Genomic DNA, 18,647 nt, shown 5'->3' with positions numbered 1-18,647 from the left:
GCTTGACACCGCAGTGACTGAATGTGCTTGACATAAAGGTAGACAGCTTTCCAGCGAGGTCAGCCCAGGAAGATGCGCTTCCTGCTGGGTAACTTCCCGTCATCCCCTCTGCCAATGTGCTCCGGAGGCTGATGGCGGGTAGGAAGTGACCCCCAAAGGAGCCTCCTGTGGATGTCCAGGCTCTCCCCATGCCTACCCAGTTCGCTGCTCATGTGCAGAGGGGCATTTTGGGTCACAGTGAGGCTAGGTCAGTGCATGGCTATGGCAGGACAGTGCGTGAAGAGGCCTCTTTTTCGGGGGGGGGGGGCTTGTGGCACTCTGGTTCTTCCTGGTCACCAAAGAGTTCTGCTGGAACAAAGCATGCCAGCTTCAGGAGCAGCTTTTGTGCCTGCCCCCGCCTCCTGCTGCCACCTCTGCAGCCTTTCTGGGTACCAGACAGCACTTGGGCAGGATTTCCAGGGCCCGTGGCATCTCCACCTGCTGATGAAACTGTTGCTTGGATTCCCTCGAGAGTGCTCCTGAGATACAGAGGCAAGATTTACGTCGGAAATGCTTTGAAAGGAAATGACAGATTTGTCAGGGGTACCATGTGAACAGTCTCACTGTCCTGTTTGAGGCAGGGGGAGCTCGGTTTCCAGGATGACCTTAGGGCTTGCTGGTGCCACACCCACCTCCTCCCTGGAATTTCAACTATAATGCCCTGCAAACCTTTCCCTGGATCTTTTTTTTTTTTTTTTTTCCCCCTTCAGGGATACTAGGGATGGAACCAGTGTTTCCCACATACTAGACAAGTATTCTACCTCTGAGCTACACCACCAACCCTCCCTAGTTCTTCTCAGCCAGAGGAAGCTGTGGGAAACTGCTGGTCAGCAAGGGTGCGAAGGGGCTGGAAAGGCAGGAGCTGACTACCATCCAGGGACAGATTCAAGACCTTCTTCTTGAGGTGGCCACCTTCTGGCTGGTTCAGTCACGGGAGAGGGGCTTCTGCTCTCTCCTCCTGCACAGCCAGGGAAACCCCATCATCACCCCTGGCCAGCAGGGAAGTGTGTGTGTGTGTGTGTGTGTGTGTGTGTGTGTGTGTGCGCGCGCGTGTGCACGCTTTCCTGTGGTACAGTCACCACTGGGGATCCCAAAGCTGCAGGGTTAGCTCTGGGGAACACCCCACATTTCGGTCAGATGACTTTGATTTTCTGTAGTGAAGCTTTTGAGCTTTCCTAAGCTCCCACCCCTTTCTGTGCAGCAGTGTCTGGGCCAAGGACCCTTTTCAATAGGGGCTCTGGCTTCCTGGTGGGCCTGGGGGCCCAGGCAAGCCAGGGGGACCCTGGATTCCTGGTTCACCCTTAGGCCCCGTGGCCCCCCGCTGGCCTGGTGACCCTGTCTTCCCTGCTATTCCTGGTTTCCCCTGAGGCCCTGAGGGTCCTGGAGACCCAGGAGGCCCCTCTGGCCCCAGGGGCCCCACATCCCCTTTGGGGCCTGGCTGTCCTCTTGTTCCTCCAGTGCCAAAGCTGCCCTTTGAGCCTTTGAGGCCTGGGAAACCTCGTGGGCCAATTGGTCCTCTTTCGCCCATTGGTCCGGGCTCCCCAGGCTGCCCCTGAGGACCCTGGGGTCCAGGGGGGCCCAAGCTGCCAAGGTCTCCTTTGGATCCTCTGCCACCAACAGGACCTTTTACGCCTGAGTCTCCTTTGAGTCCTCTTGGTCCTGGAGGCCCGGGGGCACCTGGGGTGGGAGAGAAGAGGGCACAGGTTAGTTAAGAGGGGCACAGTGCCAGCCCAGGGGTGCCACCTCTGGATGTGCAGACTGATGATTTTACCATTGGTGAAATGGGGACAAGACAGCAGATTCTGTGGGACAACATGCACCAGTGTCTGCAGTCAGGCCTGGTGCAGGACTAACACTTGCATCCTGACTTCGATGCTCACCGCTCTGAGCATGCACATGAGTCCAGGCTGAGAAGAGACTGCTCAGCGGAGGCAGAGGTCGGGCTTTCTGTCATGCTCTGGAGCCTGGGCCAGGCTTCCACACCTCCTTAGGGTGTTCGACTGCCACGCTGGCTCTCGACCTCCCAGGCATCTGGGAACATGGGTGGAATCAGGGGAAGATGGACAAAGTGGAAACTGTCCTAACAGTTTGATTTAAAACTGTCTCATTACTATTTATTTCTCAATAAAATTATGGAAAAAAAACATATTACACACACACACACACAAATAAATAAATTTAAAAAAGATGGAGAAGGTGAGGAATGAGAAGAAGATAGTCCCAGGGCAGGGTAGGTGAGGCTCACAGCAAGGGCCCAGGGAAAGCGTGAGTCCTTGGAGAAGCCTTCCTAACCACTGCAGCCTCTTCTCTTGGCTCTTGACACCTCTACCCTCTGGATCTTTAAGTTTAAATCGCAGCTCGGGAAAGCCAGTGCTGGACCGCCCCAGAAAGGTAGAAAGACACACATTTCACATCCCAGGCTTGCACACAGAGCTGGGCACAGTCAGGAACATTCGGATGTGCTTGGAGATGGCTGCTCTGGACCTGATACCAGACCGGAGGAGACTCAGAGATGGAGTATGGCCTTCCAGGCTGTGGAACCCTGATTTCATGTCCTCCTTGCTCAGTCACTGCCTCTCAGACTTGTCCCAGCCCCGAGAACACACAGCAGACAGAGTCTGTCACTCTGCCAAGACACACAAGAATGCATCAGGAGCACACACATGCCCTGGCCCATGAGGGTTTTGGTGTAGAGACAGTGGCTTTCACTATGGCCAACCTGGCTTTCCTCAGAAGGTAGTGTGTCCCTGAGGCCAGGTGTCCCTGAGGCCTCTGTGTCCTCACAGGATGAAGTGATGTCCCCATGGCTGCCCAGAGGAAATAGAACCCAGGACATCTCTCGGGGCAGGGATGTTGGACACCAGAGCCCAGAGCCCTCTAAGCAGCCCAGATGCAGTTCTGTGGCATCAGGACCCATGCTCTGGCTGATACGCCCTCCTGCCCCCACGCTCCCCACCCCGAGCATGGCCCTCTGTCTCTCTCAGTGTTTCTCCATGGAACAGTTTCGGTTCTCCATTATGACCTAACCTGGAAACCAGGCCCCAGATGGAGTCAGCACTGCCAGAGCCAATAAAAACCTTCCAGTCCGTTCCCTGCCACCAGCTGCCGCGAGTATGTGGCCTTGCGTGGGCTCACGTGGCATGCCAGCAGAGAGGTGGAGTGTCTGCGGTTGGCTTGGTTGGGAGCAGCTGACAACAATGACAACAACCACAACAACCTGGCCTAAGCGAAGCCAGCGGTAGGACTTGCCCTTTGGTCCCCAGCGAGCCCCTGGCAGCCCAGGCCAGAACAACACAGGCACAGGCAGACGTCCATGCCCGAGCCACCTCCCCCAGCCTGGCAGGCCTTGCTGGGAGCAGGCAAGGCCACGGTATCTGTCTTCATCCTGACTCTGCTCCTGGCTCCTGAGCTGGCTGAGGCCTGGAAAAGCAGAGACTATTCAGAGGCTGAGAGGCCCCAGGAGGCTGCATGGATGGTGGAGCAGTGCTGGGCAATTCTGTACCCCACACGCCAACACGCAGAGTTCAGCCGAGAATTGCACTTAGTACAGCTGAGATACCTGGTCAACTTGTGCTTACTGCCCACAATTGAGCTGCACCGAATACCGCCGAGAGTCACGCATATGGCTCCCAAGCACTCCTATAGCTCTGTACCCCTTCCTACTGCCTGGCTGGGTGGCCACATGCCCCTTGCCTTGGTCACTGATCTTTGGTGGCTTCAGTAGGCCCGTTGCCACCTGCTCTGGGAATGGAGGCTCCTGCAGGCCTGATGTCAGCTCCCTTGTTCTCTCCCTCTCTTTGCTCTGACCTCTGGGTGGGATTGGCCGCCATCCCTGTCTCCAACCTGAGAAGTCTCCTCTTGAAGAGGACTCTTGCCCTGCCTGTGAGGCCAGCTGATGTCTCCTCACTCTCCCCCGGTACCCTTTCTTTCTGAGGCCATCCTCTTGGTGATGACCTCCTCCTTGTTCCTGAGGAGCACAAGGGCCACTGTAAGGGCTCCTGAGTGTCTGCAAAGTGGCAGTGACAGAGGACAAATGGAGCCCAAGCCGCTCTTCCTCCTCCCCACCAGTCTTCCCTGGCTCCTCTTCCAAGCACAGTTCTTGGATGGGGAGGACTGGGCAGAAGACTTGGTCACACTGTCCACTTCATTGTCCCGTGTGTGGAGCAAGCGGCAGGAAGGGGAGCTTACCCCCTTCTCTAGATCCAGCCCCGGCAAGGTTGGCACTGCTGCCCAATGCTGAGATCTGGCAGGGTCCCAGGCAGCAGCCAGGAGCACAGCAGTGCAGAAAGTTCCAGAAGCCTACCTCTCCTGCAGCCTGGGGCTCATGCAAACAGGTGCCCAGGACAGGCAACTGGTGGACGGAGTCTGCATGGTGCTGTCCATGGCCCTGGCTCCAGGGCTAAGAGGGAAAGGGCCATGAGGGTAGTCAACATTTGTCGACTGAGTCTCTGCTGTGCCCCTGGAATTAGGCTGTGGTTGCCACTTTACATATAGTGAGCCATGGAGCAGAAAGTGGCAGCATGCCCAATGCCCCATGAGGTCAGCGGAGGAGTTGGTCAGGCCTTGAGCCTCCCCTGTCCACATCTGCAGCCTGGGTGCTTTCTGGAGGAGGGAGAGGGCCTGGGGCCCTTCCCTGAGGGTGCTGCATGTCCCCACAGAGTGGGAAGTGTCCTCCGTGCGGCTCCTTCCTGGATGAACAGAGCAGCCCTGCTGCTGGGCCAGCCTTGAGTCCTGAGAATTAGTGGGTGGGGATGGGAGTGTCCAGGGACAAAGTCCACTGCTCACAGTTAGCACGAGGATGAGGGCTAAGGACTGGCTGGTGTGGCCTTCGCCAGGGAGAGGATACCAATAAGGACAAGGCTGAGGGTCCAAGGGGAGGGCTCTGGGCTGCTGTTTGTGGAGGGGATGCTTCTTAAGTCAAGGATGGAAATCCAGCAGTGGGGGCTGAGGTGACAGCTGGGCAAGGGTACTGGGCTCCTTGGGTCCCCTGCAGCCCGTGATGATGCAGGAAGCCACATACTGTAATTAGGCTTCGGCCACAGTTAGATGACCGCATGTCTGAGATGAGGGGGTGGCTCTGTGGTGTGCACTGGGTGGGGAGGGGTTTGTGAGGATGGCCCCAAGAATGCACGCTCCCAGAACACCAATCTGCCCACCCAGGGGTGAGGTGGGGTATTAGCAGGAGGGCAGAAGAGCCAGAGGGGGCATCCCTTGGGGTGCTGGCCCCACAGAAGAGGCCCTGGCCTGGACGCCAGGGCCCCAGTTGCAGTGCCAGCTCTGCTGTCAGCAGCCTGGGTGGCCGGGCACAAGCTCGCTGTGTTCCTGGGCCAGGGATTCTCGGTCTTGGCTGTGCTCACCTCAAGAGTGCTGAAAAACATGCCGGCGGACAAACACTTCTGCCTAGCACAGACGTATGTGTGATACACCAAACCGTCCACCAAGAGCAACTGGCACTGCTGGCGAAGAGCCAAGACATTGCCCCGGTCTCGGGAGAGGCCACTGTCCCAGGAGAGGGGCTTGGAGAGGCTGGCCTCAGGTCCTCGGCTGCAGAGCACCTCTCCTGAGGCATCACTGGGGGCAGTGAATGCCGGTGGAGAGGCAGGAAGCCAGGCGAAGGCTGCAGCCCTGGCTGAGCTGCGAGGAGCGAGCCACAGGCCCTGGAAACCAAGAATTCAGGCTCTAGGCTACAGCTCCTCTTCCTCACCCAGGCAGCTCTCCTGCCCTGACCCACAGGAGGAAGAGGCAGCTCTGCATTTCCATTTGTAGCATAAACTCCGGAACTCTTTGGGTGTGAAAGTAAGATGGAGATGGTGCTCATGGAGTAGGTTTCTAAATTCAGTTCCTCTGTGTCTTTTGGGGGACATACCAGAGACTGAACCCAGGGCCATTGCACTGAGCTGTACTCCAGCCCTTAAAGGTTTTTATTTTTCATTTTGAGACAAAGTCTCACTAAGTCAGTAAGTTGCCCAGGCTGGACTTGAATCTGTGATTGTCCTGCCTCAGTGCCCAGAGCACTGGGATCACAAGTGTGCACCACCACAGCAGGCAGCAAACCCGTCTCCCTCTTGCGCTTCGTGGGGCTCCGGCTCAGTTTTGGTCACATTTTCATTTGTTCGCTCAATGAACAAACACCTCTCAAGTACCTTCCAGAGTGTGTACTTGGGAGTCAGATATGGAGCCTGTGTGCTGTCAGAATAACCCCTTACGCCAGGGTGGGGACACCCTTTTATAATACATGGGAATTTGTTCACGCTCACTGTTAGTGCTGACACAACTACCCCACGAAGTAGAGGCAGTGCAGCTGTTAATAATCTTCTTTGTGGACGAGGTCATGGAGTTGAGCCTAGCCCAAGCCCCAGACTGCTCAGCTAACGGCAAAGGGTTCTGTGTCTAATTCCAGTCCTCGCATGACACTGCCTAGTGGCGACACACATTATCCTACACAGCAGGAAGAGATAAATGTTGGGGCCGGGTCCCAACGCCACGGAGTGGCACGGGCTTCTCTTTACGCAGTAGAGGTGAGGCGTTAGTGCTGCAGTATGTCTCGAGGTCAGCTGGCCTGAGCCCTTATTGCGGGTGGCAAGGGGCAGGGTGAGATCATTTTACAGTGGGCCGTGCTCACCCATGTGCTCATAGCAGCTAAACCTTGGAAGCCGCCAATATGCCCATCACCAGATGAATGGATAAAGCAAGTGTGGTATGTACACGGAGTGGAGCAGTACTCTGCCACAGAGAAGGATGAGCTTGGGCCATTTGTAGGAAAGTGGGGTGCACCAGACACAACAGCTTGACTATCACAAGTTTTCTCTTATATGAGAAACCCTAAACATAAACACATTAAATAGCAAAGTAAAAGATAATAGCTTCTTTTCTTTTGTGCTGGGAATCAAACTCAGGCCCTTGTCCTTGCCAGGCAGGTGCTTGTGCTTCTGAGCTACACTCCTGGCCCTATATGGATAATAGGAAAGGGGGAGAAAGATCTTTTTCATGGGCTACAGACCAAGAGAACGAGGGAGGGAAAGGAACGGCAAAAGAATGAAGATGTGGCACAAATGCGTACCAGTTACCCATGGTGACTACTGCAAACATGTACTAATAAAATGTTCTGAGATTAAAAAAAACAGCAACTAGGGCTGGTGAGACAGTTCAGTGGACTAAGCGCCTGCTCAGGCAAGCTCAGGGACCATGGTTTGATCCCCCGCACCACATGCCATGCTGGCCCTGCCCCCCGGTGTGCTGAGCCAGGCCACTGAGACCAGGTGTGGTGGCACATGTCTGTAATCCCAGTCCTGGCGAGGCTGAAAACAGGAGGATCAGCATGAGTCCAAGCTGCGTAGTGAGACCCTATACCAAATAAATTTTAAAAAATTGATTTTCTAAAATATGGCAAGTAAATTTTGTTTTTAAATTAAAAAAAAAAAAAAAGCAAGGTCTAGAGAGACTAAATGATTTTGCTTAAGCACTCAGAGCAAATGAGAAGCCAGGCTCCTGTCCTTCGATTGGTCTGTGGCCCTTTCCTCATGGCCTGTGGCTTCCACCTTCCTCCCCCTTCATTCTAGCCACAACTCGGCCTGGCTGGAGGGATACCTTGCCACTGGCTGCAGTGCCACAGCCTCAGCCCATCTGTGGATGAGGGAATGGGTGGCCAGGTCCCAGGATGGCGTGTGCCTGGTGCCCCTGACATTTTCCCAGACAGGAGCCATTTGACACACAATGATCTCCGTGACCAGCAGGAATTGCGACCGTCGATACAGTGTAAACACGGGAGGCTGAATGTCTCAGCTAAGATGAAGCCCTCTGCTGAGAACCCTGCCATGATCAGGAGAGCAGCAAAGCTTCTCCAGGCCTGTATTCTGCTCACTGCCCTGGACGTTGTCTGCTCCTGCATGGTCGGCCCCACACCCTGTACCTAAGCAGGACCCAGGCAGAAATGTCTGTGGGGGTCTCTGCATCTCCGTCTCCTATCTAAGAACTGTGCTGGGGGGTCAGGATTTTAAATCCAGTGTTGACCTTGAACTCACTCCTTACCCACACATTCCCCGTCTCAGGTTACCTTTCTATAAAAGAGACACCAACATGGGCCTTTTCTCCCGTACCGCAGTTTCCTCCTTTCCTCCAGAGCTTCCGTCCCAAGGCCCCGCATGGGTGCTGAAGCCGGAGATGGTACCCAGCCCCGCAGACACTAAGTCTCTTCTTATATGTGCCCACTGTGATAAAGCCTCATTTCTAAGTATGAGAAGAGATTAACAGCGACAACTTACGGTGAGACAATTACAACAGTATACTGTTGCAGGAGTTATGTGACTGTGGTCTCCCTTTCTTAAAATATGGAATTGCCTATATTATATTTTCAGACACAGTTGACTGTGAGCTGTGGAAACCGTGGGAAGGCGACAGTTCCCAGAGAAATACTCAGTAGAGTGCCTGGTGCTGGTGCAAAAATAAAAGAAGCAAACAGACTCTTCTGCACACACCCCACCAATCTAGGTAAAGAAAAGTACTCAGCGGAGTAGAAACTCTGAGGGACAGAAAGTGGAGTCAACACAGGCCTGGGACTAAATGGCCAAGGAGAAACAGAGACTCACAGGCAAGCTCCGAGCCTGAGCTCTGTGGAGGGGAGAGCTGTCGGATCCCGGGGCTTCCTGCAATCTTCTTGGGGCTTCCTGGGTGACTCAGCCAAGATGCTTCGCTTCTCAAATGTAAACTGTAACTTTTGGAACTGCCAGGTCACTGTGGCCACTTGTCCTAATCTCTAGAGCCAAGATCTGCTAAATTTTCAGGCTCAGCATCCTTTGCACGAAGACACACACTTTCTGGGGGTTGGCTTTAAGGAATCAACCAAATTCCTGGTGTAAAGGAATCCAGTGGAGGAATCTTTTAGATACCGAATAGAAGCATGCAGTCTGACCACTTCCTCTTCCCAATGCACAGTCACCTTGGTAGAAGCTGGCTCTGAGTGGATGCTGATTCCAGGAGTCCCAAACATCACCTGGGCCAATAGCTGGAGTAGGGGCTATCAAGGGTTGGGTGGTCAGTGAAGCTCAGCTCTGTCTGAATCATAACGGGAGCGCTGGGCCCCTAAGTTCATGCTGTGGTGATTTCTCACCAGCTCCGGGTGAGGGCTATTATGGTGAGAAGGCCAAGCTATTTACCTTGGAAAATACTGAACAGAAAGCAAGACTGGACTGCATGCTTGGAGGATTGCAGAGATTAATTCCACTGGGCCTCTATAGATTTTTTTTTTTTTTTTTTTTTTTTTGGCAGAACCAGGGATTGAACTCAGACCCTTGGGTTTGCCAGGGAAGCGCTTATTCCACTGAGCCATGTCCCCGGCCCCACCTCTATAGATTTTGGAAACAACATCTTCATCTGTGCATGTTAGTACAGCCAATGTACCTAGTGGTCTGAAAAGCTGCTGTGTTTGAGTGAGACACGGTATGGGAGAAAGCTCTATAATAGGTCCGGACTTCTGCACAAGCTGCCCTACCACTTGGCCCATAGTAGACTGAGTGGTACCTGAAATATTAGTGGAAGATAGGGATGCTGTTTGCAGCCTTTGGCAGGGCTCTGTGGGTGACTCATAGGACAGTCTCTTAGGATTCTGGAGAAATGCGTTGCCATTCTCTACAAATAACTGCTCTCCACAGATAGCAGCTCTTGGGATGCTATGGGACCTCACTGGAGACTGAACACGTGTGCAGGCCATCAAACTACCTTGTGAACTGAACCGCCCATCATGACTTGGGTAGTTGACCCACCAAGCCATAAACTGGGCATGCACAGCCATGCTCAATGATCAAATGGATGTGGTATATATGTGATCAGGCCTGAGCAGGACCTCAAGGTAAAAGTAAATTGCATGGAGAAGTGGCCCTCGGTCCCCACTTTTGTGGCACTTATGGCCCCCTGGGTTTTCCTGCAATCAGATGAGAAAAAAAAAAAAAAAAAAAAAAAAAAAGAAAAGAAAAGAAAAAAAGCTGAGCCTGGCTTACATATAATTCTGTGTGAGATGCAGATGCCACCCAAAAATGGACAGTTGCAACATTACAGCCCTTTCTGGGACATCCCAGAAGGGTGGAGTAAAGGGAAAACCTCTCAGTGGACAGAACCCTGGTCATTGCATTTGGTTATTCTTTTCATACAGAAGAAGTGGCCAGATGTGCATTTATACTCTGATTCTTGGGCTTTGGCTAATAATTAGGCTGCATGGGCAGGGACTTGGAAGGAACATGATTAGGAAATTGGTGATGAGGAAATTGGGGCATGAGGTATGGGGATCTCTCTCTGAATGGGCAAAAGTTATAAAGTTATTTGTATCCCATATCAATGCCCACCAAGAGTAACCCCAGAAGGGAGAATTTTAATCATGAAATGTGTAGAATGATCCATTCTGTGTCATCAGCCTGTGGCCTCATGAATGAAGTGGATGTGATGACAGTGATAGAGGTTATGCACGACCTCATCAACGGGGACCTCCACTCACCAAAGCCAACCTGACTGTGGCCTCTGCTACTGTCCAAGCTGCCAGGAGCACAGATAATTCTTGGTCCCTCATATGATGCCATTCCCCAGTGTGATCAGCCGCCTGCATGGCATGTGATTACATTGAACCACTTTCCTCGTGGAAAGGGCAATGTTTTCTTCTTACTGGAATAAAGATGCTTATTCTGATATGCATTTGCCTTCCTTGCATGCAATACTTCAAGTAAAACTACCATCCACAGAGTTACATGGCTCATTAATCCACCATCACGGTATTCGCACAGCACTGCTCCTGACCAAGGAATTCCTTTCACAGTAAATGAATTGTGGCCTTGGGCTCATGCTCAGAATTCACCAGTCTTACCACATCTCTCATCATCCTGAAGTAAACGGCTCACTAGAACAATAGAATTGCCTTTTGGAGACTGAGACACAACAACAGGTAGGTGGCCACACGTTGCAGACTCAGGGCAAGGCTCTCCAGAAGGCTGTACTTGCTCTGAGTCAGCACCCAGTATACTGCATGACTTCTACAGCCAGGATTCGCATGTCCAGGAATCAAGGAGAGGTAATGTGAGTAGCGCCACCTACTACTCTAGCTAGTGACCCACTGATAAAATTATGGCTTCCTCTTTCTGCTTATGTTCTGCTGAGTTAGAAGTCTCAGGTCAGCAGGCAGAGAGCTTCCACCAGGAGACATAATGGTGACTCCGTGGAATAGGATGTCAAGGCTGCTACCTGGCCACTTTGGAGTCCTCATGACTGAATCGGCAGGAAAAGACAGGAACCACCGGGCTGGCTTGAGTGATTGACTCTGAATACAAAGGAGAAGTTGCCCTGCCACTCCCCAGTGGAGGTGAGGAAGAGTACACTTGAAGTGCAAGAGATGCCCTGGCATGTCCAGTGATCAAGTTCAACTGGAAATCAACAGCCCAACCCAGTCGCGAAGGTGAATGGCCCAGAACCTTTAGAACAGAGTCACAACTCACAGGGGTGCTTCCTGAGAGCAAAGAGGATTTGCAATGAGAAGTGGAGGAGGGTAGCCATAAGTGATCACCAGTTACAGAAATAAGGACTGCAATTATCATGAGCGCTTTCCCCTTATTCTGTTATGAATGCATCTCTGTGTGTGTATCTAGTAAACAAATTGGTTTACTCCCTTTTCGCTTTATCCTGTGTCCCTTAAAATCTGTTGACTTCGTACGATGCTATTTATGCAATGCTAACTTACATCATAGAATTTGCGTTACAGGACTGAAGGAGAAGAGTAAAACTCGTCCGAGGCCATTCAGTCTTCTCTGTGGAAATGATGAGTGCATTTTGGAGTCCACAGGACAGTTGCGTTATGTTAGGCAGAGCCATGGCACTGTTATCTTTATTTGGAGAGTAAGCATGGTGGTACTTGGAAAAATGCATGAGTGCCAAGTTAACAAGGGATGGACTTGTGATGACTAATTTTATTGTCACTTTGACAAGGCCATGGTGACAAGTTTTGGTCAATCATTCATTTGCATGAATGAGCATCACTTTGGAAAAGACTGACATTTAAACTGATAGACTGAGTGGAACAGACTGCCCTTCCTAACGTGGGTGGATCTCATCCAGTGGGAGGCCTAAATGAGTAGACCTTCCCTGGACTCAGAGAGCTCTTCCCACATAATGGATTTCTGACTGGGGCATCAGCTCTGCAGATTTGGATTTTTTAGCTTTAACAAACTAAAGTATAAGCCAATTATCTATCTACCTACCTACCTACCTACCTACCTACCTACCTACCTATATGTCCGTCTATCACCTATCAATACCTCACTGGTTCTGCTCCCTGGAGAACTCTGACCCAAACATGGGCACATGGAGAACAGTTGATCAGAGTGATAGCTCAGGGAGGGGCAGGTGGCTGAATGGGCAGATGAGAACATTGAGGAGGGAACAGGAATGGAAAAATACAAGAGTGGGAAGTTTCCAAACTACAAGTCCTCCCTATTTCTTTGTGTGGAACCAACTGAATAAATACATACATAAAAATCCAGAGATGTATGGTAGGCAATGGTGGGAGCTGTACTTCCCTCCCAAAAGACATTTGCAAGGACACCTTAAGGCTATCTACTGTCCTGGACATTTGCTACAAGACTGTGTTAGCACCACTAAAATGTGGTGCTTCTGCATCCGGTAAGATGACCAAAGGCCTTCGGGAGTGTGGGAGCAATCCTGCCCAGCCTGCCCCACCTTACCGCGCAGGATGGTGACATTGCGAAGGATTTCTCCATGCTGCGTGTCCACAGCCTTCATCTCCTCCACGATCATGGAGAGGTTGCGGACATTGAAGTCCAGCCGGGCACTGAGCAGGCTGAAGCGCTCCCGGAGTAGGTCAGTGGTGCCCAGCATGAGGGAGACAGACTTATTTAGGTAGTAGAGCTCCTCCGCGTGGGTGTGGAAGCCCAGTGTGCAGGAGAGCCGCACGTCGTCCAGGTATTTGAGCATACTGTGCACGTGGTTGTCAGTGGCATTGATGTTGGTGAAGATGGTGCTGATTTCGATCTCATGAGAAGTCATGCGTCCTTCCAGCGACTCAAACCTCTCCACTGTACGGTTCTGAGCATAGCGGGTGTGGTACTGGAGATCATGCATGTTCTCCTCATGGTCATCTAGGAAGGAGGAGATGTTATCCAGCTGCAGCTGCAAGCCCATCACCTGCAGCACCAAGTCGTGCATGCTTTCGGAGTTCTGGCTGATGCGCTGCGAGGAGGCCCCCAGGGTGGCCTGAATGTTCTTCACCATTTCTCCAGTCTTGGAAGAGGTGGTACGCAGGCCACTGAAGAGCCGGGTGTAGTTCTGCCAGTCAGTGACCATCTTCTGGAGGGTGAGGGTTTCCTCATCTGTCTTCCGCTGGATCCCATGGATCCACTCGGCAGTCTGCCCCACAGTGAAGTTGATCTGGTGCGTGGCAGCCTTGACATCGTAACACTCCTGGGTGAGGTCCTTTAGAGAGAGGTCCAGGCTGGCTGTCGTGGCCTGCCAGCCCCTCACCTGCACCAGGAACAGTCCCAGAGACTGGTTGACTTGGTGGATGGAGAAGGCGCAACTGCCCATCTCCTGGGAGATTTGGCTGCTGGTGGTGGAGAGCAGCTCATGGGCCTGAGAAGTCTGGTCTAACTGGACCTCCTGAGCAAGAAGCATCTTCTGCAGCCCCTCCAGCTCCTCCTGTAGCTTCCTGATCTCTTGCCCCAGCTGCCCAGCCTCGTGGCAGAAAGAACAGTTGTTCAGGGCTTTCAGGTCTTTAGGAGAAAGGGACAACATTTTGAAATGCTGATGGACTGTGGGAGAATGGTACTTCTTTAAATCGAACATTTCAGAGCCCCACAAATTGGCAAGTGGCTTCCTGATCCTACTTCTTTTCCTGAGTCCTGCTATGGAATCCTTTCCCAGAAAATCTTCGCTAAACATCTTTACTATGTGATCTGGGAGGCAAGACTCAAGACATGTTTTCCACTCCACTATGATTCTCAAGAATACCTCCTAATAGCTCATCTGAGGTAGCTGAGAATTTCCCATTTATATTTTAGGACTTCTCCAAACATGTTCACATGTGTTCTTATTCAATCTTCTCCCTTTCTCCTGCAGGGAGGATGGTACAGGGATTTTTGCCTTGTGACTCGAAAGGAGCTTGCCAAATCATGCTCAACTAGTTAGTGGTAGGCCCGGACTTTCTATTTGCATCAGACCAAATTACTTTTAATTCCTTCTATTATGGCTTCTCCTATTTCCTTCCTTCCTAAAATGTTCTGATTAAAGCAGGGGGCAAAAAGCACCACAAATTGAGTAAAGGTCTGATGCATCGGGAGGCTTTTGGGAGGTCTTAAGACTCATTTCATTTTGACCTTCTTTTCTACCTGTAGACTCGGGCAAGAGTCTTCCCAGAAACCTCTGCTTTGGAACTCAGTGTCCATCAGCAATGGCTCTCTTTGAATGGTTGGTGCTCACTGGAGAGGGAAGCAGGGACTGCAGCTGCCCTCGTCTTGTGCCAGAAAGCTGGTGAATCCAGCCTTGCTCTGGCACCCCGCATGGGCTCACTGCCCCCCCCCCCCAATCTGGACATATGATACTTACCCAGTCCTTGAAGATTTTCCTGCATTGACATGAGCTTCTTGTTGTACATGGACTGGGCCAACGAGATGTCTTCTGAGAGAGAGTCTACCTTCCTGAAAACTGCAGGGAAAGATGAGAAGTTGTGTCAGAGCTTTGGTTCAGAGAAACAAACCTCCCCACGCAGGCTGTTGAGAAAGCATTTTTATCAGTTCTCTGTAACTATAGCCCTCACCCTTCTCTGCAGAGGCTTACTGAAAATGGAAAGGGAAGGTGCTTCTTATGACCAGCATCTGGCACATCTTAAAAAATAATAATATGCCTCTCTCCCGAGGTTTTAGAAATTGGACTTGAACATAAGAAAGGATAGAGAAAATACAGAAAAAAATCTACAAGATAAAATAAAAAATATTTTTAGTCCTGCCACCCAAAGATCACTCCCATCAATACCTTTGGGAATTTCTTCTAGTCATTATTAAGTTTACATACATTCTACATTTACATAGATATACTGTTTTAGAGAAAAGAACTTGGATATTCTGAATATCTCATTTATTTTCTCTTATTTGGTTTTATTCTGTGTTAAGGACATTTTTCCATCAAGGCCTAAGCCCCTTTTTAAGCCATTGAATTCTGTATCTGCACTGTATCTATATAAATGGTACAATAAAGACATTAAAAATCCTGTACTATTGTCACCTCTTCTTAACTTATAAATAAAATCTGACATGTAAACATGAACAATTCTTGACCCCAGAACAATTCCTTTTATATAATGTTTGTGTGTTCTCTTTAGATAAGTTGCAAGAATTACCGGGTCAAAAGACATTAGCACTTGTGAGGTCCTCCATACAAGTTGCCAAATTGCCCTCCAGAGAAGCTTATAGAGTGTTTTGTACAATGGCAGCATGGAGCCCTCCTGAGGGCATGGTGTTGGGCAGGGCACACCCCAGCACAAGAGGTGCTGAAGGGGACTGGCAGAGACAAGAGGCCAGAGGTTGGAAGGAAGGTTGGCAGTGTTTCCCACCACTCCTCTGAAGTCAATTGTGGTGGCACGGAATTTGCACTGCCACAGAGCGAGGTACCACAGCCTTTAGACCCAGATTGGTATCAATTTGTTGGATGACTGTCGCCAAATCAATTGAACTGTGCAGAGCTAATCTCATCTATAGAATGAAAGTGTGGAGCTCAATTTGAGGGAGACATCACCTGCTCACTTTAATCAATTTGCCATCGCTGTGAGCTTACCTGAACTTGGCCATATGCTGTCCCCTGGTCGCTACCACAGTGACAGAAATTGCAGTATGCAGGAGAAGCACCAAACGAGTTCCCTGGCCTTGCATGCAGGGTTTAGATTCCAGAAGTCTCCATGACACCCAGAATTTTGCATTTTAGTGAATACTAGGGGTGCCCTGGATGCACATGAGGATCCAACCTCACTTTGAGAAACACATGGGCCACAGAAGGGGCTTAAGAGTCACCTGACCTGGTCACTGGGGCCTTGGATACACATTGGAATCATCTGCAGAGCCGGGGACTGGGCATGAATTACTTCCTTCACTCAGGTGGGGCTCAGACGTCAATAGTTTCTAAAGTTCTCCAGGGACTCTCATTTGGAACTAAAACCGAGGACTGCCCGTCTTCTCCCATTGCCTCAGTTTACCTGTGGGCATCAGGAGCCCTGCTAGGGGGTGGCCTCATGCAAGGCCACATGGCTCATTCTTGCCTAGAAATCTGGAGCCAGTCTTCTCAGTGTGGATTAGTGGTGAAGATTTCTAGCAGGACAAATGCTGGTTCTGGGTTCCGGGTACAGGGAGTTTAGGGACAGGGCCCTGGGCAGACAATCCTTTGCCGTCTGAGCAGAGCCCTGGACTCACCCAGAGAGGCCAGCACGGCCACAGCCACCAGGAGCAGAGCCAGGAAGAGGTACAGAATCCGCACCGACGTGTGCAGAGACAGGTTCTTCTGGCAGCGGCTGCAGCGGGGCCCTGGCTGGCCTGCGGGGGGCAGGAGAGCAGATGTTTAGGCCAGAGGGGAGGGCTGGATCATTTCATCTCAGGAGCACCACTGTCATTCCCTACCCATCTCACCTCCTTTCTCAAGGTCTTAAAACAACTGGAAAGGAGGTGACAACCCCTAGCTGGTTGTGGTGGTGCACACCTGTGATCCCAACATTCTGGGAGGCTGAGTCAGGAGGATTGCAAGCCAACCCCAGGTAATTTAGCGACTTATGCAGGCCTTATTTAAAAATAAAAAATAAACAGTTCTGGGGATATAGTTCAATGGGAAGGCCCTGGGTTTAATCCCCAGCACTTCAAAAACAAAAACAAATCCCAAAAATCATAAACCTCTGCCTTCCACCATGGTCATTCTCATCATTTGTCCCATGGGGTGAAGAAACCTCTCTTCTCTGCAGTGGCCCAATTGATGACCCACAACATGGCAGCCTCGCTGGGTGACAGCTTGTTCTGATTTGCCCAGATTTTTCTAGACTTTAGTGCTACAACTCTCCTATCCTGGGGACTTCTCAGTAGGGGTAAAACAGGGTGGTTTGTAGAGATTCCATGTTAAAACTAAAAGTCCTCCACTCTGGGGGAACCTCCAGAAGGTAAACTGAAAGCTAGACACCAGTCCCCAAACTGGGCAGGTAACTTTTCCTGGACACCAAGCACCTGGATACAGTTCAGCAGCCAGGCCATGGAGGGAGGAGGGAGCCAGTATTCCTGGAAACTCTGGCAGGTGACCAGTGGCCAACGGGAATGCAGTGGTGGCCCTGACTGTGAAATTCCTTATGTGAACTGGGCCTCAGCTACACCCGAGGAGCACTGGAAACAGCTAAAAACCCTGGTGCCCAGCTCACCCTCTAGACCAAAGTAAGGGCAGCTAGGAGACAGGCCCTAGGCACACAGTACCTGGCTGGGGGAGAGGGCCGAGGCCCTTCCAGATTGCCCTGCAGACACAGCGCTTCTGTCAAAGCTTGGCATGATCCATATTATACTGCTTCCCTCTCCAGAAGCTGCTGGGAGCTAAGAGCCTAGAATCTGAAGCCACATGGTAACCCAAGTCTCTACTCCACCTGCAGATGAGCAGGGAGCTTTCAGCCCCAAAAGGAGGCAGGGGTGGTCTTGGAGTCCTTACCCTCCTGCGTGCCCGGGAAGGACGGCATGTCCTCGTCTTCACCAGCCAGTTCCTCTTCGGTAACGCACAGTGCATCCCCGTCGCCACCAGCTGACCTCACTGCAGTGGAGGCAGTACTGTCAGCGGCCCTGCGCCACATTGGACCCTCTCCAGCTGATGCACCAGTGCCAGTCCCCACACCTGGTGCCCACCCTGGCCCAGGTCTGAACCAGTCCATCTGAGCTCCAGGTGTTCAAGCTGAATAGAAGGGGGTGGAGATGAGCCTTAAGGATGTCCCACCGCTCTGCTTTCATCTCCCCAACCCCAGCTGGGGGAGACACACAGGCCAGCACTGCCAGCTATTCTATCTGCATCTCCCTCAGGCCCCGGGGGTGGGGCAACAAGAGCTGGCTGACTGATCTGGCTCAGTGTCCTCTCATGCCCCGACACATGGCAACAGAAGCAGAGTTGAGGTGGACTTGGGTTCAGCACGGTCCCACAGACACTCTGCATCCAGCTGGGGGAGGTGTGAAGAGGAGGAAGTGGGTGGGACACGAGGTGGGCAGAGAGCCCAGCCATACTGCCAAACTCCAGACCCAACAGGTGTCAAAGGGAGCCCAGGGGCAGGCCAGTGCGGAGCTTGTTCCCTGGGATCCTGTGGTCCCCAAAAGAGACCTAAGTGACAGTGCGTTTTCTCATTCAGAAGGTTTCCTCCTCCTCCTCCTCCTCCTCCTCCTCCTCACAAGGCCTGGCCTCTTAGAAACAACTAAGGAGGAAGGAGGATACCTAAGATCGAATCCCCGCAAGATCTGACCTCCTTGGAATGGGGCTCTTGTGCAGGGAAGTGGGGATAAAAGCTGCTGATGAAACCTCAGTCACTTGGGAGGAGTCAGTATAGGGCGTCTGTCAAATTACACCTCTGAATA

The 18,647-nt window shown here is 51.7% G+C and overlaps 1 protein-coding gene across 1 annotated transcript in view; it reads right to left on the bottom strand.

Annotated features, from left to right (window-relative positions):
- Nucleotides 1-295: 295 nt before the first annotated feature.
- Scara3 (scavenger receptor class A member 3) overlaps nt 296-18,647 on the bottom strand; it is a 36,073-nt gene continuing 17,721 nt past the window's right edge. Inside the window, exons 2-6 of the mRNA XM_004630690.3 lie at nt 17,743-17,841; nt 16,482-16,601; nt 14,629-14,727; nt 12,753-13,796; nt 296-1,716 (exon numbers count right to left, since the gene is read on the bottom strand). Of these exons, the coding sequence (XP_004630747.1) occupies nt 1,265-1,716; nt 12,753-13,796; nt 14,629-14,727; nt 16,482-16,601; nt 17,743-17,841 (1,814 nt within the window). The 3' untranslated portion in view covers nt 296-1,264. The remainder of the gene's footprint in view (nt 1,717-12,752; nt 13,797-14,628; nt 14,728-16,481; nt 16,602-17,742; nt 17,842-18,647) is intronic.

This window comes from Octodon degus, unplaced genomic scaffold (assembly GCF_000260255.1).
Source record: "Octodon degus isolate 3935 unplaced genomic scaffold, OctDeg1.0 scaffold00036, whole genome shotgun sequence".
Taxonomy (NCBI): domain Eukaryota; kingdom Metazoa; phylum Chordata; class Mammalia; order Rodentia; family Octodontidae; genus Octodon; species Octodon degus.
The sequence above is the reverse complement of the archived record's forward strand: the minus strand, read 5'-3'. Positions and strand labels throughout refer to the sequence as shown.